Raw genomic sequence first — 21774 nt, 5'->3', positions numbered from 1 at the left:
AAAGGAGGCCCCATGAGCCTATTTAGCACAATATTAAGGGTCCAGGGGTAGTCTAGGTGGGACTACTCTTTTCAGGCCTTCCATGAAGGCTTAAATTACTGTAATTTTGATTAAAATGTATGTTATTTGTTTTGTAAGTATGCAGCTATAGCTGTGAGATGTAAACAGAAGGAAGTGTAAACTAAGCTTGCTTTTTGTAAGTGAAGTAGGTAGCAAATACTTTCTTAGACAGAAGGTTTAATGGGGTCAATGTTTGTAGACTGACAGTGGCAAACAAAATGTTTCCATTTTGTTGCATAACCGGTTCTAGTTGTGGGTCTACGAGCTTCCTTAAGAATATCCATGCATTCTGCAGGTAATTTAAGGTAACCAAACTCTATGACTTCAGGAGCCATATTGCAAGGTTGAGTGCTTGGGTTCTGGATGTCTGATCTGTCCTTGTTGTTGTGTGAGAAGGTCTGGTTTGTTGGGGAGTTTCGCTTGTGGAACATGTGAGAGGTCCAGAAGTATAGTGAACTATAGTTGACGTGCGCAGGTGGGAGCTACTAATATTATGGTTAGTGAGATCTGTCTGAGTTTCTGAACCAGCATAACATAGGCAAATATCCCAGACCAATTCATCCATAGAGCATTGGACTTGGATAGAGGGTGAGGGTGTCTGGATGTGAAGCTTAGGCATTTTGCATTTTCTGCTGTTGTGAAAAGGTCTATTTGTTTCTGTCCTCTCTTTTAGAAGTACTTTTGAAGGACTTGTGGGTGGAGTTCCCATTTCTGCACTTGCGGATGCATCCTGCTGAGCAGGTCTGCAGCCTTTGGCCCTCCCTGAGAGATATTTTGCCTCTAAGTGAATGTGATGGTGAAGTGCTCTCTTCCATATTGTCTGAGTAAGTTGTGATAAGTGAGATGACCGTGTCCCCCTTGTTTTTGTAGATAATATATTTCTGTCATGTTGTCCATTCTGACCAAGACACCTTTGTGCAACACATGAGGTAGGAAATATTTCAGATCTAGAAATACTACCTGACGCTGTAGGTAATTGATGTGCATGGATTGGTGACTGAGATCCCAAAGGCCTTGCACTGTGAGGTTTTAAAGATATGCACCACATGCTGATGGGAATGCAGCTGTGCTTAGAATGATCTGAGGATCAGGGTCTCGCAAAGGCTGCCATTTTAACAGATTGGTGGAGTTCCACCATTGCAGAGAAAAGTGAGTATGGTGGTCTAACAACACTAGATCTTGAAGAAGATCCTGTGAGTGGGACCACTGGCGAAATAGGCATTGCTGTAGTGGATGCATGCGGTTTGGCATGTGGTACAATGGCAATACAGGATGCCATAATCCCCAAGAAAAACAGAATGGTCCTGACTGTATAAATGTGACTCTCCTGAAACTGGGGAAGAAGTTACTGGAAACTGCATGCAAGCTCGATTGGGGTATGCTATCCCCTGCTTCACACTGAGTATGGCCTGTAGATATGGCTGCATCTGAAGAGTTTGTAAGGGAGATTTTTAAAAAATGATGATGAACCCTAATTTGTGAAGAAGGTTTACTGTGGTTTGAGTGTGGGCCTGTCACAGGTGTAATCTGCTGGCTTTGATCAGCCAGTCGTCTAGGTAAGATACATGCATTTTTTGTTTTCTGAGATGAGCTGCAACGACGGCTATGCACTTGGTAAATAACCCTGGGTACGGTTGTGACTCCAAAAGGGAGCACTTTGAAGTGATAGTGTTTTCCTGCCGCTACAAACTACAAACCTTACGTATTTGTGGAGTGCAGGATGGATGGGTATGTGAAAGTAGGCATACTTTAAAACTAGAGCTGTCATGAAGTCTCCTAGCTGTAGAAGTGGAATGACATCCTGAAGAGTGACCATATGGAAGTGTTCTGATAGAATGTAGTGGTTTAAGGGTCACAGACCCAGTATAGGTCTTAGGGACTCATCCATTTTGGGAATGAGGAAGTATAGGGAATATACTCCTGTCCCTTGATACTGTAACAGTATTTCTTCTATGGCACCTTTGAGGAGAAGAGATTGTACCTCCTCTTTTAGAAGAGCAAGATGATCGTGAGATAATCTGTGTGTGAGAGGTGGAATGTTTGGGGGTGTGGAAGTGAGCTCCAGACAGTAACCATGTTGGTTAATGGATAGGACTCAAAGGTCCGTTATTATAGCTGTCCAATCTTTGAAATACTGTTGAAGGTGGTCCCCTATGGGAGTGGTGTGAGGTTTGGGGAAGTGCAAATAGTTAGTGTTTTCCTAACGTTGAGGATCCTCTGGAGGTGTTTTTTTTGCCCCTTCCTTTGCTAATATTGCCTCTTTATGATCCTCTAAATTAGCCTCATGAATAAGAGGTTGCAGCATGTTTAGCTTGTGTGGTGGAGGTCTCAGAGGTAGCTGTTGATCTATATCCTCCTCTATATGTTGGGAGGCGAAAAAAGCCCCTGTGTGCTTGGGACTGAAGTTCCCCCATAACCTTTGCAGTTTCTCTTTCCTTTTTTAATTTGTCAAGAATGGAATCAACTTGAGGACCAAAAAGGTGCTCCTTATTGAATGGCATATTAAGTACTCTTTTCTGGATTTCTGGCTTGAATCTGGAGCATCGAAACCATGCATGCCTTCTTAATATGAGTCCGGTGTTAACCACCCTTGCTGCTGAATCTGCAGCATCTAGTGCAACCAGATCAAGTTTTTAGCAATTGTTTGGCCTTCCGATACAATCTGCTGGCCTCTTTTCCGGTGCTCATCTGGGAGATATCGGAGGAGCTCCTCCATTTCATTCCAGTGAGCCAGGTCATATCTTGCCAGTAAGGCCTGCAAATTAGCAATGCGCCAATGATTGTCAGCTTGCCCACCCAGTCTCTTGCCAGCCGCATCAAGTTTCTTGCTTTCTTTATCAGGTGGAGAGTAGCCAGTTGCCTGACTGTTGGCTCTTTTTCTGGTGATGGTAGCTACTATAGAATCTGGTGGTACTTGGGATATAATAAAGAGTGGATCCGAAGGGGCCGGCTTGTACTTTTTTCTACCCTTGCTGTAATAATTCTTGAGTGGACAGGCTCTTTAAAGATATTGTCTGCGTGATGAAGCATCCCCAGTAAAATGGGGAGATATTGGATATCTTTGTGTGTGGTGGTGAGAGTATTGAATAAAAAGTTCTGCTCTGTAGGATATTTGCATAACTGGACATTGTGACATTCAGCAGCTGTAGCAATAACCTGCTGGTAGCCAGTTGTGTCTTCCAGGTGTGAGAGACGTACAGGTTATAGATCTGGATCTGTAGATATCTTGGTCCTATGAGTCCCAAGGGTCTTGGTCTTCAGTGTGTCCCTTAAATATGCCTTGCAAAATCGCAGTGAACCCTGAGGGGTAAAATCTTCTGTAGTAGGGGAGACAGGAGAAAGAGGAGGAGATGGGGTTGGAGGAGAAGTGGGGAGAGGAGGTGGTGAAGAAATTGGTTCAGGGGGAGGAGGAGGAAGAGGCCTGGTTACTGAAGTGCTGGCCTTGTCCTTTTGAACTTTCGTCTGAGGCGGTGAGGTGTCAAGGGCATCCTGGAAAGTTAGTTTCCCATTTGAGGGTAACAGGAGGGGAAGCCACAATGTGTTCTGTACCTACCTGTATGTGTATTCTGCACTGTTTAATGTCCATTGTTTCTAAAATTGGTTCAATTTGAGGTGGTGAGGCGGAGGAATAGCTAAAGTCCATCTGCTTCAAGGGAGTAATGTCCTGGCTTTGTGGTACCGAATATTTTGACGTGTGCACCTTTTTTGTGCCAAAACTGATATTTTGCTGCTTCAAGTTGGTGCCAAATGGACCGGTGCTTATAGTCTTTCGGACTGAAATGTTCAAAGTGAGGCCAAAGCCTTTGTAGCATCCTTTGTGGTTTTCGGTGCCGAGCCGAGAGGCAGGGCAGCCGAAGTAATTTTTCGTGACTGACCATGGCCTGATAGCAGTGGCGGCAAGTGGACCGTATGGTGGCCTTTTTTCAGAGCTTTTGTGTGGGTGCAAGGGGTTTCTCTACTTACAGTTTGAGCTGGCATCACCTCCTGGCTCTCGATGTTGGACTAGATGTTGGAGTCCGAATCTGTATAGGGCAGGTCTCCTTGTGTTCGGGCTCCTCTTGAGCTTGTTCCTCCCCAAAGAGATCTGATGTGTCTTCTGGTGATTTCTGTGCATCTCTAGCCTGCACGCTCTTTGGTCCTGAAGAGTTTTCTTCAATCTGAATGATGGGCACATCGCAGGTAGCCTCCTGGTGATTTGGTGAAAGGCACCAGCTACACACCTGGTGGTGGTCTGTGTGGGGGAACTTAGAAAGGCACGAGGGCAAAATCTAAATGTGTCCGTTCCATCAGTCTTTTATCTTTTGATGCCTCTAGGAAATGGACCGGAAGTTGTGTGGGGTAGGCCTCATTTAGATAGGCTGGTGTCCAGGCATGGCTGCCCACCCCAAAGGGTGAGCAGTCGTTACTCGATTCGTCGAGGTGAACCTGATCGCAAGAATGAAAAGAGCGACATGTAAACAAATGTAAAGCAGACAGAAGGAAGGTCTCTGACCATAGCAAGTTGAAGATGGCGCGATCCGAAAACACATCTGAACCCGATGGCAGAGCGAGAACAATCTAACAAAGGACTCGATGCCCATGCGGAGTATCAAAGAGAATAAGGAGCCTCGAAAATACTTCTTGAAGAAAAACAAGTTTTATCATTGCAAAACCAAAACTAGATGGTAAGAGCATGCTGAACATGTGTATCTACAGCCACACATGGCATTGAACCAATAGTTACACAGCTTTACCAAGCACAGCAGATCCCAGCACCAACTACTGCATTCCAAGAGTGTGTGTCTTGCCAGTCTGCATTAGATACAATAGAAATTAAGGTCTTGCAAAGATCCATGGGGTTATGAAGCAAAACCGCATAACAAGGTATACATTATCTGTGCTGCACAGAGGATGCACATGACATGCATTTGATCAAAAATAAAAAATGTTTATTGCCACTTTGCCACTGCCAATAAGAAAGCATACATAAATTCCACCAATAAATTGATGTAGTTTGCACAATAAACATACCACAATTGACCTACAGAAAAATATGATGGAGTTTCTAGGATATAACATACATATACATTTGCACAGAACTGAGAAAAAAGGGCACTGATTTGGAAACAAAGAAACAAACACTCTCCTTCCTGGGATTCCAAAGTGCCAGCTTCTTACCAGACACCAGCCGCCATGTTAGTAGGTAAGCTGAGGCACCTTCCACTCTGCTCCAGTTGAGTAAGGCACTGTCCGATGTTGTCTCTTGTACTTCAAATTTCTCAACTTTGGGTAGATCCACTAAAAGAAAAAAAGGGACAATACAATGACAGCTTATCAACATTGTGGAAATGTGTACTCAAAGGAATGGCATGTATGACATGTGACCTAAGAACAAGCTACAAAATGCAAGGTTTCAGCTCTGTATTCACTAATGCAGAGTGTGTCATTTTTCAGTAGGGATGAAAGTATGTGTAGAAGTAAATGAAAAAGTGTAGGCACCACAGTTCGTGTATGAATCCAGTTTACACTTTCAGAAAAGTTGTAGATAAGTGAAGACCTGAATATTGTTGCTCAGTCTACTTATCCATCTATCACAGCCCAACCAATCCTGGATGACCTACTCAACATTGCACTCGACTACACCCACATTCCATACATATGTCATCACACAGTTACACTAGGTAAAAACGCATAAGCAGGCTAAGCAATAGTGATTATTTATTATGGCAAGGATACTACACCTTACCTTCTCTTGTAAATGCAATACAAGTGCAACACCATCATATTCACTACTGCACTGCTCCAAGATAATCCAAACACAACTCGTACACCAATGTATCCTTACACTAATCATATGATGCAAAATTAAATTGCAACTAAAACTCTCAAATCACTACCAACATCTACCAACCAAATCACAACCCATGCAGCCTTCAACCTATGTACCAACCAACACTAATCCCTTCCTCAAACTATGAGCAATCCACAACAATCATGAATACACTGGTACAACATCTAACAACGCTGAGGTGACTGTAAATCACCTTTAAATGACCCATCCAGTCAGTAAGGTCACAATGTTTCAGAACCCAAGCAGAGACCTTCAAACAAAGAAAAATTCTAGCATGCTTGTTGTTGAGGGATAATGTGGGACTAGGAAAGGATAACTGCCTTTGCTCCTCACTAGATGGCCTTTTTATCAAAGTCAGCAAAATAAGGGCACTGCTGCACTTGGTCCAGCAAATATTTTCACACTACTGGAACAGGCCAAGTAGTTAGTAAGTGGTGGGTGCAATACTACTAGATTTTCAAAAACGAATTATAGGCCATCTTAAACGTTGCTGATAGTCTGCTGATAGGCCAACGCAATGTCAAAAAAGCAACATGGCTATCACAATGCAACAGATAGAAGGTTACAAATAAAGGAGCTCATAACACTTGCAGGAAAGACGCTTATGATAGTATGGCCTCACACAAGTGCACACTAGCTTCTACAGTCCTTCTGCACTAGTCCCAGCTGCTGGAGACCGCATGCTCTACCTTTCCATGGAGCCACACCAGTGATAGTATCATGCGTGTGCCAAAGGGTACTTGCACATCACTTAAATCTGAGAGGAAGAAGTCTGAGGCGATATAGCGTCAGATTACCATATTCAATGGTATAATCATGATGTTAATGATTTATAGAGCGCATGGATACCCAGGGGCCTCCTATCGCTAAAGGAGATATCTGTATCTTATCAGTGCCATAAAAGTGCCTAAAAGGAGAATAAAAAAGTCTTCAGTTTCTTGTAAAAGGATAGTTCAATGTGGTCATGACGCAGTCCCAGAGGCAGAGTGTTCCAAAGTTGTGCAGCTTTCACTGAAAAGGAGTTGCCTCCCCATCTAGCCTTCTTAAAGCAAGACGTATGGACTCATGAAGCAGCAGAGGACCTGAGGGGCCTAGTCCGACTATAAAAATACATATTTTGTCTAAGAAATTTGGGTCCCCTGTTATGCAAGGCTTTATGAGTCATACACGTCGCCTTGAATTTGACTCATTGCTTTGTGGGGAGCCAATGAAGAGAGACCCGAGCGGATTTGACAGAGGTATGTCTGGGGCCCTTTTTTAGCAGACGTGCAACAGAATTCTGCACGATCTGTAACCGTCTGATTACATGTTTAGGGGAACTAAAAAAAGAGAATTTCTGTAATCCAAGCGGGACAGTATTAATGCTTGAATGAGGAGTCTTCTGGCCAAGAATGGTAAAAGGTTGATCATTTTCCTTAATGTTCTTAATGAGCCGAAACATGATGCGGCAAGCCTTTTAGATTGGTAGTCCATGGTAAGGTGTGGATCTAGCCAAACGCCCAAGCTCTTTATGTTGTCCTTAGGTGGAGGGCAAGGCTGTCGGGCAAGGCTGTCAAGGAATTAAAGAGAGGATGATGGCCAATGATCATTACCTCTGACTTGTCGTCATTGAGCATGAGCTTGGATTCCGTCATCCATTTGGCTACCTCCTCCAGGCAGGCTGAAAGGTTGGATTGAGGGATATTTCCAGAATTTGAGAAGGACACTACTAATTGGGTGTCATCTGCATATGAAACTAAAGAGAGGCCATGAGGTTCACCAATTTTGGCCAACTGAGAAAGATAGATATTAAAAAAGGCAGGGCTGAACGACGAATCCTGCAGGACTCCACAGGGGAGGGAAAACGTATTGGAGTAAAAAGCGCGATCCAGCACCTGGAAGGTTCTATCCTTTAGAAATGAAGAGAACCAGCCCAATACATTCCTCCTGTTTCCTATTCCAGAGAGTCTTTGAAGGAGAATGTTGCAGTCAACGGTATCAAAAGCAGCAGCCACATCTAATAAGATGATAGCTGCCCGACCGCCACGATCTAAAATTTGACGTGCATTCTCCATGACCATTAACAAGGCTGATTCAGTGCTATGTTTTGGCCTGAACCCCATCTGAGATGGATCTAGAAGTTCATATTCCTCAAGAAAACATGTTAACTGATTGTTGATACGCTTCTCCATGATCTTGGATAGAATAGGGAGAAGGGCAATAGGTCTGTAATTCTTCAGTTCCAAAGGGTTAAGATTGGATTTTTTTCAACAGGGGTTTGATGACGGCATGTTTTAGAGATTGAGGTATCATGCCCGAGTTTAGAGAGTGGTTCAGAATGTTCTTCAGCACAGGGCAGATTATGTTAGAGGCTAGAGCAGGTATATGAGGTGGAGCAGGATCTAAAGGGGAGCCTGATTTTATCATCTGAAGATAGCTGGTGATAAGGGCGTTAGTAACTGGCTGAAAAGACAAAAAAGAGGCCCCAGAGCTCTGGAGCTCCTTATGGGGGTTTCTATCTACTACAGGATCCGGTATGGGAGGAAAAGAAGCATAGATGTCAACAATCTGTTTTTTGAAAAAAAAAATTCAAATGCAAATTCAAAGGTAAGTAACTGTATCCTAGGATCAAGGAACTTGGAAAACAGTCTTGTTTGTGGAAGCTTGTGACTGTAATGGTTGAAATGTTTTTCCCTTTAAGGTTTGAATCCATAGTGTAAGAGTAAATTGTGACAACAATCAGCTAAGCTGAAAAATGGAGCTAACATATTGCTGAAAATGTTCGATGTCTGCTGACAATTAGTATGTAAATCATAGTAGCTTTAGACATTCTGCTGCCAAACAGGAATTTAACCGAAAGCATTTTTGACACAGAGGTTTATCACCTAATTATGGTATGTCAGACCCCGTTCAGGCACACAGTGACTACTAGGCCCCTGCCATGGTGGTTGAGGTCATTGCTACTGTTGTCCTTAGGTCAGTCTAAAAAGGGCTCAGTGAATTTGACCAAGGACACCCCCATCACACTTGACTTTCAAGGTAGTGAGCTGTCAAATGCTTTTCTGGAACGTAATGTGGGGGACCAGGGGTCAGAACTCAACAGTCTTCTAGCAAACAAAATAATATGTTGTTGAGCCCAGTACTTTGATTTCACAACATTATGTAATACTACTCAGGCCAATTAGGGGATTGTAATATAGGGCTGAAATCCTTTTTATGATCTTGATACACTTCATCCTTTGGTAACTTCCCACCACTAATAGAGTTCACCACCATCTATAATCCCTGGTGTCTAATCTGAGATACAAAGCTGACCAGGCACATGTGCAGTTCACTTAATCACCCCAAGGCATAATTGTGCCCCCCAGTTCAGTTCACTTTTCACTTCTTGTGGTTAACAAAGAATATTAGTATGTGTTGCAGACCTTGATTTGCTACTAAATCTATCTTTATCCCACAGTTCCCAAGTCCTGGGGTTACCAATGTGTTGGAGTGGTAGTTCAGGGGTGTGCGTAATTGATGCATGCAACAGACCACTGCATACTCATGCAGTGGCAGCTTCAGTGTTGTAAGGATCACAGCGACAGCCATGCTGGGAACTTAAAGTCTTAGAAGACTTCAGTGTAGCAGTACCCAGTAGCAGTCCTCATCTACGGCAGTTGCGGGCTCCCTAGGCTATGTGCAGGAGGGATGCTAGTGTGGCAGGTGCTGCCTCAGAGAAATTATCCATCTTGTTGAGGACTTTTGCAGTTGCTACCTTAAGGCCAATGTGGCAGCTGTAACATCAGTACTTCAGTCGCAACAGTCTGCCGATTTCACTCAGTACTTGATTTTGCAAAAGGCTTGATGCAGTTCATGTAAATATAATAATCAATAGGGGGGACAAGGAGAATAAACTGGTCCTAGTGTACAACCTCCCTAATCTTAGATCCAATACAAAAAAGTACACTGTTCTGGAATGTGGAGTCCTACTCTAACCCGACAAGGGGAGAGTAACTTTGTCATTGGGGCACTCGATTATTAGAAGCAAGAGCCCTCACTCACCACGAGGTGGCATGCTTCATCATCAGGCCTGCTCCTCACTGCAATGCCCAAAGGGCCCCACAAGGGGGCTCTTTGCCGGAGATCTTTGGTTGAGGAGTGCCAATGCACCCTACAGGTATAAACTAAAATCTGTGGTTAGATGAGGGGAAGGACTGGAATGTGTGTGGTTAAATTTGACCGTATGCCCTATGAAAGGATATTTTATTACTGCCCAAGAAGCCTATGTCGAGGTTAAAAATAAGAGGAGAGAATCTAGGAAAATAATGATTCTGCCCTCTCTACGTGAAACTGTGTAAACATATTTCTTTACTAAAGTGTGTTGGTCGATGTGTTTCATGCCCTTTAGCATCCAAAAAGGATCGGGCAGTGTTTCATCAGAACCAAAAAACAAACCTATCTAGTCCTCACACTAAGGCTTAGACACAAGTGGGCCACTCCCAGGCCTTCGGACATACATCGACTACCTGCATTGGGGAGCTTTGCAACAACCCCCCTTCGACATGCTGAGAACCAGGGGGGACACAAGTGTGGGTGAGGGGCACCAGGTGAGCCAAACTTTATGGTCTACGGTCATCCTTTCATTGTGTGCACTCACCAGCAACCTCACGTTGTCTATCTCCCCGAGTCAGCACCTGTATCGGGGCACGTGGGGAGTGAATTGGACCTGCTGCAGATAGCCCTTCTTCCACTGTGGGGCACTGGTGCAAGAACTATACTCCCTGGGACCCGTCTCAGCGGGTGTCCCAACAGGAGGCCTAAACGAGGATCACGACCAGACCCGCTGCCTCAACGGACACGCCCCACCCTGTGGCACTTTCCGTCCCTCTCCAGTGTTGGATCAGAGCCCCGAGAGTGGTGAGGGGGCCCTACTACACTCAAGGGACTTGACTAACCCTCTTCCGTCCTGCCTGACAGCTCAGGACACAGCATACATGCGGCAGCCACTCTTGCTTTGGCGCCTGGATCAAGGCGTGTATGAGGTGCACAACGGATCCAGTGCAGAACCTTGACCGCACCATTCAACTGACCTCTGAAAGGCACCACACCAGGCTCCTTCTCTGCACAACGGTGCCCTCACCTGCCGCAAGCCTCCCTTTCTCTGCTTGCCTAAATAGGTGAAGTACTCAGCAAGCAGCGTGGACACCCTTCTCTACATCTCCCACTCACCCTACTTCCTCTCCACTGATGACCCTCATGGAGAAGGCTCATCGAACAGGCCCCCCCCCCGGACTATCCAGTGTTACCGCTACAAACACAACACGTGCCTACCATCGCCCCTCAGGAGGCTCCTAGCCCAGACCTAACACCTGCAGTCCTCTTCTACCCCTTCACTGAGAGAGATCTGCCTGCATTACCTGAAGCAGGCAACAACCAACACAGGGCACCAGCTTAGCACCCCACATAATTGATCAGCATGGCATGGCTCCATAATACCTCTACTGCTGCTCCGTCATCAACAGCGGGCCCTCTCTCCATAACACATGATACTCCCCTCCCAGAGAACTCCCCTGCTCAGTCCATCTCTGACAAATCAGATCGGATGTTGGCCTCAATTCAACATTCTATTGTCTCAATGGAGACCATATTTGGGACCCTTACAGCAAGAAAAAACCCCTTGCTTCCCTACAAGTCCTCACAGCAAATCACCAAGCAGCCATACATGACCTACAAGACTGAGCCAAACATCTGGAGAGCAGGGCGCACAACCTGGAAGGACACTCCCGTAGGAGCAACATCTGCATCCTTGGAATACCGGAGGGAATCGTAGGCACAGACCTGGTCGCCTATCTGGAAAAATGGTTCAAAACCTTTACCCCAGCAGCAGACCTTTCTCCTTTCTACTCCCTGGAATGAGCAAATCAAGTAGCAGCCCGATCCCACCCCCCCTGGGGTCCCCTCCACGTCCTATATTGGCAAAACCCCTACACTTAAAGGACCAGGATGCAATTTTTTGCGCTGCCCGGCATGTGAGCCCACTGCATCTAGAAGACAAGATCATTATGCTCTTCCCAGACTATAGCCATGCCAACCAGAATCAGCACTCCTCATTCATTAAGGTCAAAAAGTGCCTCTGCCAGCTGGGGATGCAATACTCCCTCCTGTTTCTGGCCCGTCCTAAAATAATGGTAGATCGGACCACCACTTTCTGCACAGACTCACAAGAAGCTTGGCATTGGGCGGACTGCCAAAATGGGGAAAATCCAAGATCGCAGGCCAAAACAGCATCATCTTCATCCAACCCAGAGGGCCGCGCTGAGGGAAACCAAGGGCAGGATATGAGCAACAGGTGATCTCGTCACCCAATCTGGAACAGATCATTGCTGATCCTAGATGCGCCCTCCGTGCGGCTAAGGAACTTCACCAGTGGCCACAGACTATGGGAAAGTTAGTCATATATTTTCATCTGACGAACATACAATTCCCTTGCAAGACTCACAAAGGGACTCACAATCTCCACCCCTGGTGACACCCGAGATTGCAGATAATCTAATATGACCTCCCTTCCGACCCCCTGGCTCCAAGCATTGTAACACTGTGTAACGCACAAAACCCACTTGACCTTGTGAAAGGTAGCACATGCTAGAACCCAACCTATGCTTATGAGTGCCTTCACGCCTCTCCCCAAGGCACCAGCCTCGATATACATGTGGGCTCCATGGGCACTAAGATACCATCCCACGCGCTCGTTGTTGGCCAACTCCATCCACTATCCACTAGAGTAGAAGACAAATGTCTTGTTTGGGGGTAGCGCCAGTTGTGGCAGGCCCCACGTGTTGGGATTGTTTAGTTCCCTTCTTGATGTTTTGGCTATCCCTGTGTAATTTTTCCCGTACATTTCCCCCAAACCAGTGATCGGTCCATACAGTGACAACCAGGCAGGCTCTTCCTCCTGCTCTTAGGTGGCCCTGCTATGCAACGCCTTTTCACGCCCAGTGATCCCACTCACTCCCCCATCACAATGATACACCCGGCTAATATGCGCTTTCTCACACTAAATGTTCAATGTATGCACACTGCCCCCGAAAGCGTTATCCTGTATAACCCTACATTAGGCATCAGCAGGCTCAAATTATCTTCTTGCAGGAAACACATTTCACACACATGGAGCTGGAACGTCTGTGCAAACGTTGGAGGGGACAAATCTATGACACCACCTGCTCTGCTTATGTGAGAGGTACCTTGATGTGAGTTCATCCTCGTGTCCCACTCTATGAGCTGGACGTGGTGGTAGACAAAGAAGGATATTATATCCTACTGGAAGGCCACTTGGATGGCCAACTGATCCTCGTGGGTAGTATTTACGCCCCCCACACTGACCTGGGGCCCTTCTGGGACTCTACCCTGGGTGCTAGGGGGAGACTACAATTACGTACTTGATCATACTCTGGACCAATCATCCCTCTGCCTCACTCTCCCCCTCAAGCGCAGGTGGACCGATTTCACCTTTGGACACAAAGCTGGGCTACATCTGGTGCATGGTTCACACAAAATCCTAATGCCCGGCTCTTCTCATTGCACTCCATTGCCCACAACCTGCACGTCCGGCTTGATAGATTCCTTTGCTCCCCCACTTTATTACCTCTTTTAGGACATTAGGGTGCATAGTTTCTGACCATGATGCACACATCATAGACCTTTGCTGGCCTGCTCCTCCTTCACCAGTCCCCACATGGAAACTGACAAGGGCCTGCCTGGAGGGCCCAGTATTCCAGCAACAACAATGCAACCACTTCAGACATTACTTTTCCAAAAACTCACATGCTGCCTCCACTAGAACCCTGGAATGGAACACATTTAAGGCTGTGACCAGAGGGTTCTGTATACAAAAGATAGTCACCAAAACCCTTGATGTGGACATTATCTAGCCAAACAAGACCTTGCAGCGTTGAGTAGAGAAGCCAATACCAACTCCTTGCTCACCCCCGTCTCATGAAAGCAAAAACCAAGTATACAGAGTTGTTTGAAGGCCTGAGGCCCAACAACTTCAAAACGCATGCTTCCAAGATCCATCGGGAGGGCGACAAGGCTGGCAGACTCCTGGTCTGGCTAATTCAACAGGAATCCACACCCATTCCCCAATCACAGAAATCATTGATCTTAGTGGCAAATGCAGTCAGCACACAGGTGGACATTCTACAGGCCTTTTACGAGTATTACTTCTCACTGTACATAACCCTGTCAACTTTGTTAGTGAGCTCCCCTGAATCCTTCCTTGCACGTGTACCGATCCCATCAATCCCAACTTCCACCAAACTCTCAATGCAACCATCACACTGTCATACAAGTGATCCGAGACCTAGCCCATAGCAACAATCTGGGCCCTTGAAGGCCCTTCTTTAGAGTATTCCATTTACAAGAACAGGCCTGAGATTGCTTCCCTAGGTCAGCCTGCCTCAGTCTTGCATTAGAAAAGCCATTTCATACCTTGACATGGGAATATATGTTCAAAGTCCTTGCTTGCATAGGGATAGGCCCTAGCTTCTAGCCTATACTAAATTGTTATATTTGAGCCCTACTTCCCGAGTCCACCTAAGTTGCCTCATCTTTGCCTCCTTCCCTATTACCCGTGGCACAAGACAAGGATGCCCTCTACTCCCATTGCTATTCACCCTTATTGTGTGGCTCTTTGATATACGTCTTTGAGAGGAAGGCCGGAACTGGGGCATCCCCCTCATTGATGGAGTGCATGTGGTATCACTCTTTTCGGATGATCTACTTTTGTACCTCTGGGGCATGGCCATGGGCCGTGCCTCACTCAGAGACACTTTAGTGGACTTTGCCTCCGCTGTCGGATTACATGTCAATTAGTCTAATACGGCTGTACACCAACTATGCCTAGGCCTCCAACAGCATGAGGTAGACCTGGGTGACCTCCAAATGAATTGATGCCCTCAAGCGATCCGCTATCTAGGGTTCTACCTATACCACACCAATACGGATCTTTAGGAGAGGAAGTACCGGAAGGTCCTGACAGGAAGTGTGGTTCTGGCAGGTCCTTCCATTGGTCCGGACTGGCAAAATAGCTCTAGTAAAGATGGTGATACTCCCCCACCTCCTGAATTATTTTGTGAATCTCCCATTCGTTCCACCAAAATTTTACTTCTCTGAACTTGACACACTTCTCAGGAAGCTCATCTGCGGAACCAGCCACCACAGAGTCACCCTTAGCAAACTAGAGTTGCCAACAAACTGGTGGGCCTAGGAGCTCTGTCCTTTTTCGGCCTATATTCTAGCGATGCAGCTCCAATGGCTCTTTTGCCGGGCTGCAGGATGCTACATCGGGGAGACAACAAATGTGTAGGGTCCCATCCCGATTCCAGCATTGTAAAGTCTCTTTCTCTGGAAGTCGCAACCTTTATATACATGGCCCATACAAGTCACAGCAGCTAAAGCGTGTATGATTCAAGTTCACCGCTTATTTCATGATACTCTGCTTTACTCCCCAATGCTCCCTCTGATTGGATTGCCACGTCACCTGGGTTTCTACACATCCAGAGACCTACAGGTATGGACTGACTATTCTGTACTCACTGTGGGTGACTTATTCTCGATCAGTCATCTCCTCCCCTTTCAGCAATTAGCAGAAGACAATGGACCCACGGACCCCTCCCTCAGGCAGTTCTTGACCCATAGGCAACTCACACACACATGCTGGACACTCTGGAATGTTACAGAGGGAGAAGCCACCACACATGCAGTACTCCACTGCATCCTGCTCATGGGTGCAGCCCATCACCTCGATATACAGAGCCATACGGGATCTTATGCACATCCCCCTTACATTGCTACGCCAGACATGGGTAACCACTTTTGGGTGTGCACTGCTCAACAAAGAATGGGACAAAGCACTCCAGTTCCCAAGAATCATGTCTCGTAACTCCTGCATCATGTACATACAATTCCTAACCCTCCACAGACCACATTTTACTTCAGCATGCCTACATAATCTCTTTCCAGACACTCAGTTCAATTGCCCCAGCTGTCTGACCCCTGACGCCGACCTTGAACATATGCTCTGGTCCTGCCCCTCCCTCTCAAGTTATTGGCACTCAGTCCACACTACACTACGATAGACTGCCCGGCCCCTGCCACCAGGACATTAACCCTTGGACTTCCTTATACCTGCATGCAGCTTGACTCCGTCCAACCGCTACCATGCTGACCTAATTGTGGTCATCCTTCCAAAACTGTAGGTCACTCGATGTGTGCCTGGGGAACTCTTTCCAACTAGCAGCAAACCAACCATGCAGCTCTGGCACTGACCCAGACTTCATCACCTGGCCGGCTTTGGATATATCATTGTCTTTTCCTTCTGGAGTAGGACATATGGTCATTATGGTTGGTGCCTTCTCATGGTCTGCTCTGATTTGCTCATTTCCCCTCTGTTGTCCTTACCAATCTGGGATGATCCCAGTTTCTTCCTAAAATTGATGTGCAGCCTGTGCTCTGGTCAACACCGATGATGTGCTTCACGCTATGTAGGGTTTTGGTCAAGGAACTAAGTATCGAGCAGTCAAATCACTGCCCAAGAGGCATTCAACACTTTCCTTCCCTCTCACCACTACATCATCCAAAGCTGACTTGCCATTGACTTCTACCTCACCTCAGGCAATTGGTTACTCCATGCTGGCCCCAGTTGCTAGCAAGTGAGTGCAAATTGCACCACAGAGAATCTTAAATATGAGATATTTTCTCTAAGTCATGGTCCTAGAAGTGCCTGTATTTCACACTTTGAGCGGAGTCTTTTCTGGTCCTGAAAAATACTCTAATACTTCAGTTGAGTGTGGCAGATAGACAGAAATATTTGGCCCTCTCTATGTGGGTCAAATGAATCCCTACTTTCTTTTATTCCTACCACTGCTGACTCATTAAGATTTACACTCTCCACAAGTAGGTAACTGTAACTCATCTCTACTCCCCTCTGCCACATAGCCCTTCATCCAAATACCCACAGATACTCATAATACAAATCCCCACCCTGATACCAACCTTGAAAACACCACCTGAGCTCCACTCTAGCAGGGTAGTAGCTCGCACCTGGATCTTTGTGACCAGTGCATGGAAGGTCCCAATAATGGAGCCTGCTACCCACCAAGTGGATGAGGGCTTTCTGTTCTGAAAAACAGTGTCCATGCAGGTGTACTGTAGCCAACAAGAGCACTTACATTCTAGTCAAGAAAAAGATTCTGTGTTGACCTAATTGTTTTCTCTGTCCTTCATTGTGATAAGATTATCATTATCATTTCTACTACTGCACAGTTGGAGAGGAATTTTCCTTTTCCAGACGTTTCTACTGCCATTCAGCGCTTGCATTATGTATGGGGCACACTGCTCCAGTTTGTGCCTTGCCTGGGTTCTCTGGATACAAACTGGATCAGTGTGCCCTACTATACTGCTGTGCTGAAGGGCTGGGATTAATGTCTGCCCACTTCTGTTACCCATGTTTACTTTCCTTAATACTATATTTGTAGTCAAATTCCTGCACTCAATATTGTTGTACAACAGTAGACATTAATTACCCAACATTGTAGTAGAACATCCTCCAATCCTAGCCAGTATCTGTGATATTAGGGATAATTACTCAACTAATTGTGTGCTCCAACACTAGAATGTACACTTTGCAGGGTCTGAGCTGATCAACTGGTGAAGAGGTTGTACTTCTGGAATGACTGTTTTGCTCCTCTAGCCCAGGCCTGAGTCCGCCCCCACCTCCCCTGTACTCACACGTTTTGGCAGTGAGGAGCACTGGGCTCCCCTCTCGGTCTCCCACCATTGAGGAGACACGGATGGTGTACGTGGTACTTTCCTCAAGGTTCGTGATGTTGAAGATTGTGGTCTCAGCCGGAACAATGCGAGAAATTTCCAGGCCACCTACAAACAAAAAAGACATGAAACAATTTTATTTCAAGTACTGTCAGTCTATCACAATGAAACCACAAGCACAAACACAGATAAACACACTGCAATGCACAATAAAAAGACATCTTCTCTGAGAGCATTCACCTACCATCTGTAGCATTGGAGCTGGGGGTGCAGCTGATGACAGATCAGACAGATAATGGAAAACAATGCAGCACTAGCTGTTTGTTCCAAACCACGTAAAAGTTAAATGGCAATGAAGGAGAGCACAGAAAACAAATTTCAACAAACCACTTCACATTTGCTGGCCATGTATAGCTACATTTACATTAAGTGGTTTCAAAGAGATGGAATTTTCTAATAAATGTTTGTTACTCTTGTGGTCAGGTCTTATGGGAAGTGAAAGACTGGGACACATAAAAGGCACCGATGTAAAAAAACAGCATTCTTTTAAAGTTTACAAGTGTTAAACATTAGGCACATTTTCATTTGGGGCTTTTTATCTTGGAAGTAGAGTTAGAAATCAAACCAGTAGATATTCATTTTATCCTTGTGTATGTGCATGGCTGAATCCACTATGATTTATTAATGGACTCTTTCAAATATCTTCTTTTGGAGTATAAGTTGACAAAATGTATTTATATATTTTAAGGATATTGCATCACAAAGAACCATTGAGCCACATTTTCACAAAAAATGTCTTGGACGGTTAGCTCATTCACCTCCTTCCCTCTCACAAATACATGCTCCTCACAAGTTTTCTGCTCCTTTGCTGCACACACTTGTTCAGTAACACCACGATTTTCTAGAACCCCTTTCACTTTAGTGTTCTGATGCTCCTGGCCAGCACCACTGTCAGAAGAATGTTCCAGAAACACTGTACACCACCCTCCATTGACAGAGTGAACATTGTTTGTGGGGCACACAGTGTCCGTAGGCATCTCAAAACTAAGGAAAGATAACCGATAAAAGATTAAATAAATGCGGAAAGAGGAAGAGGACAGGCTAACTGTGAAACATTCTGAAACAAGAGTGCTGTGAGCTGGGGCTACACAAAGCCTGAAGATCCCTTGGAAGAAGAGCCAACAAGCCTTGGTAGCTGCAAGAGTCACGGTGCACAGGGGTACTGTCCTGCAAGGAGAGGCAAAGACTCATCACCTCCCAAGTTGGACAGCTAGTAAAGGGGACCAAGGGGACTACTCCAGACCAATGTTCCCTCTAAGGTGCGCTCCTGGGTGGCCACGCACACAGCAATCAATCTCCGTGCAGGGGGCACACTGGAGCGCACATTTCAAAGGAGCGACAATAAAGGTCTAAGAGGAGAAATCTGGCAGGTGAGAAATGAAAACAAAGGAGGCTAATTAAACCTGAAAAGCAAGTATTTTCATCTGCGGATAGGGTGATATCCATCATATTTGGCAGCATATAACTTTTATTGCAGTTCAGAACTCAAAGACAAACAATCTGACAAATACGATGGAGATCACCCCATTCACTGATGCAAATGATTGCTTTTAAATATTTTCAGGGCTCTTGCAGGGGCACTCCTCATTTAATTTGTTTGCTCGCCCACCTATACAAAACTTTGTAGTTTAATGACATATCCCTTGTAAAAAAAAAAAAAAAGAAAACTATGTGCAAACCGAATCTCACAGTAGATTGCAGCTGCCTTTTCCAAAAATGTAATTCTTTGTGTTCTAATCTGTTAGCGAAAAGAAGTTCAAGTATGACATTTTGGAAAAGGTGGCTGCAAGATTCCTCACTGTATGCACAAAGAGGCCCACCAAAATGTGCTAATTCCTTTCAACTTCACTGCACACTACAGTGAGATTTCCTTTTCCACTGTTTTTTTTTTTAAACATGGGATCCCAAACTTTTGTACAAGTGGGTGAGCTAACAAATTAAAGGGGAGCGCCTGTGCAAGAGCCGGGGCTTTAAAATATTTAACGGGGAACTCTACACCAATTCTTTAACATGTGTAAGCCTTGACATTATTTCATCAGCTTATAGCACTGCATTGAGAAGTACTTTATTTAAACATGAACCATGAGTAAACTAGGAGGCAAAGCAATTTCCATGTGAACCCTGTATATGTGGCCCAGGTTATTATAGAACAATATTATAGTCTACTAGTCTACTAAATCAAACATAGGTTTTTGTATATCTGATATTTTGAACACCTACTTGAAAGTGTTTTTTACGCAATAATGAAGAAACTTTAGTTTTGCTAAAATAAAATATTTGCCTAAGCTCACACAATTTAAGTGGGGAAGCACAATTTAGAGAGATTTCTTGGTGTATCTTTGTACAAATCAGGAAGTAAATAGGTATCTATTTGACTTTCCTTATGTTAAAGCTTTCTCTTTACCTCTATTTGCAATATTCCACAGTTTTTATATAGCATGAACACTACCCAAAGGTACTGTAGCAATTTACATGTGCACCAGTTACATTACACAAGGTCACCATTTATTGATTAGAGGCATGGGGAGAGTAAGTGATTTGGCCAGAATCACAAAAGGTTAAGTTTACTCTGAGACTCAAATCTGATTCTGCTGCTCCAAAGTCAACAACACTGGTTATAACACAACATCCAGGGTACATGAGGGGAAGCAGGCAGAAGCAATGTGAAAGCTTGCCTCGTTATTGGCATGAGGTTCCAAAAGGACCTTGAGCTAAGCCAGAACCTTCAGGCTCGAGCTTTCAGTGGCTCACCCACTTATAATGTTTTTTAAACATTTCATTATACCACTAGAAGCTACTATTCTTAGTTTAACCACCCAATAAACACACACACACACACACATATATATATATATATATATATATATATATATATATATATATATATATATATATATATATATATTTAAAACCGAGTACAGGTAAACATTTGATTGTCAAGAGAAAGGAAAGAAAATGTATATAAATGTGTATATATACACCGAAAGAGCATTTTCTTTCCATTATCATGACGGTCATTTACCTGTATTCAAATTGAAATATTGCTATTTATCTTGATTTTATCTCCTTTTTGTCAATATTGAATATTTCTGTTTGCTTTTTGTCAGTCTCTGTGTAAAGCGCTCTGATGCCCGTTGGGCCTTGTGTATGTTAGACAGAACTACAAAAATAAAAACATGTCGTTTTTTAGACCAAACAAATCATTCACATTTTTTATACTAGTGGAGCATTGAATTCTACATTACTACATCGCCTGAAAGCTTTACTTATCTGGTCTTTTAGAAAGGTTCTGAATTTAAGATTGAGTTTTCAGTGATCTAATAGCATACTTCCATATGTGTTTAAAAGTACCCCATCCTCTTCATTGACATGTTTTTTTCTAAAAACTTAAAGAGGGAGAGAATGTATAAGTATTTGTATGACATTGCAGCACAGTTGGGTATTTCATATTATGGCACTCAGAAGATCTCCATCAGACTCTGATTTAGTTTTGGAGAGTTATGCTGTAAGTATCATGCAGGTGTAAGTTCTTCTTCACTATGACTTTTGGTGACTGTGTGAGACTGGAGTGCTGTACCACATTCCTCATTTGATATGGACGCCTGTTGCCCAGCAAATGATGGGTGTTGTAGTTAGCCGATAATAGCAAGTGCTATTGGATTAAAGTATGACTCATTTTGTCTAAGCGACACAGTGAGTAAAATAGATACTAAGTTGGAAAGTGAAGACAAGTGAGTGCCTTATTATCACAATTTTGTGCTAATTCAGATGCAACTTTTAGAACCCATAATTACCATTTTCGTGGATTGTGGTACGTAGGCAGTGTACAATTTGCACTCAGTTAGGAGTTGCAGTCCTCAGAATAAGGAACAAGTGCAAATTGCACGATTTCACCGAGTCTGAGGTGTGCAAGGTATTATTTTGCACTCTAAGCCCCAATTTGTGCAAGATTTTCCTTGGCATAAACTAAGGGTGTAAACCCATATCTCACACAGTTTGCACCAGCGCTGTAAACCCAGTTCAGGAACAAATGAACA

At 44.5% G+C, this 21774-nt stretch overlaps 1 protein-coding gene and 1 long non-coding RNA gene across 2 annotated transcripts in view; one reads left to right on the top strand and one right to left on the bottom strand.

Moving 5' to 3' along the window:
- Positions 1-21774, bottom strand: part of LOC138288093 (collagen alpha-1(VII) chain-like) — a 963348-nt gene that overhangs the window by 684332 nt on the left and 257242 nt on the right. The window contains exons 18-19 of the mRNA XM_069229319.1: positions 17639-17785; positions 5218-5337 (exon numbers count right to left, since the gene is read on the bottom strand). Coding sequence (XP_069085420.1) covers positions 5218-5337; positions 17639-17785 — 267 coding nt within the window. The remainder of the gene's footprint in view (positions 1-5217; positions 5338-17638; positions 17786-21774) is intronic.
- LOC138288094 (uncharacterized) overlaps positions 1-21774 on the top strand; it is a 155845-nt gene that overhangs the window by 30786 nt on the left and 103285 nt on the right. The gene's annotated exons all lie outside the window — the stretch shown is intronic.

Source organism: Pleurodeles waltl, chromosome 4_1 (assembly GCF_031143425.1).
Source record: "Pleurodeles waltl isolate 20211129_DDA chromosome 4_1, aPleWal1.hap1.20221129, whole genome shotgun sequence".
Lineage (NCBI taxonomy): Eukaryota > Metazoa > Chordata > Amphibia > Caudata > Salamandridae > Pleurodeles > Pleurodeles waltl.
This window is presented reverse-complemented; position numbering and strand designations above follow the sequence as displayed.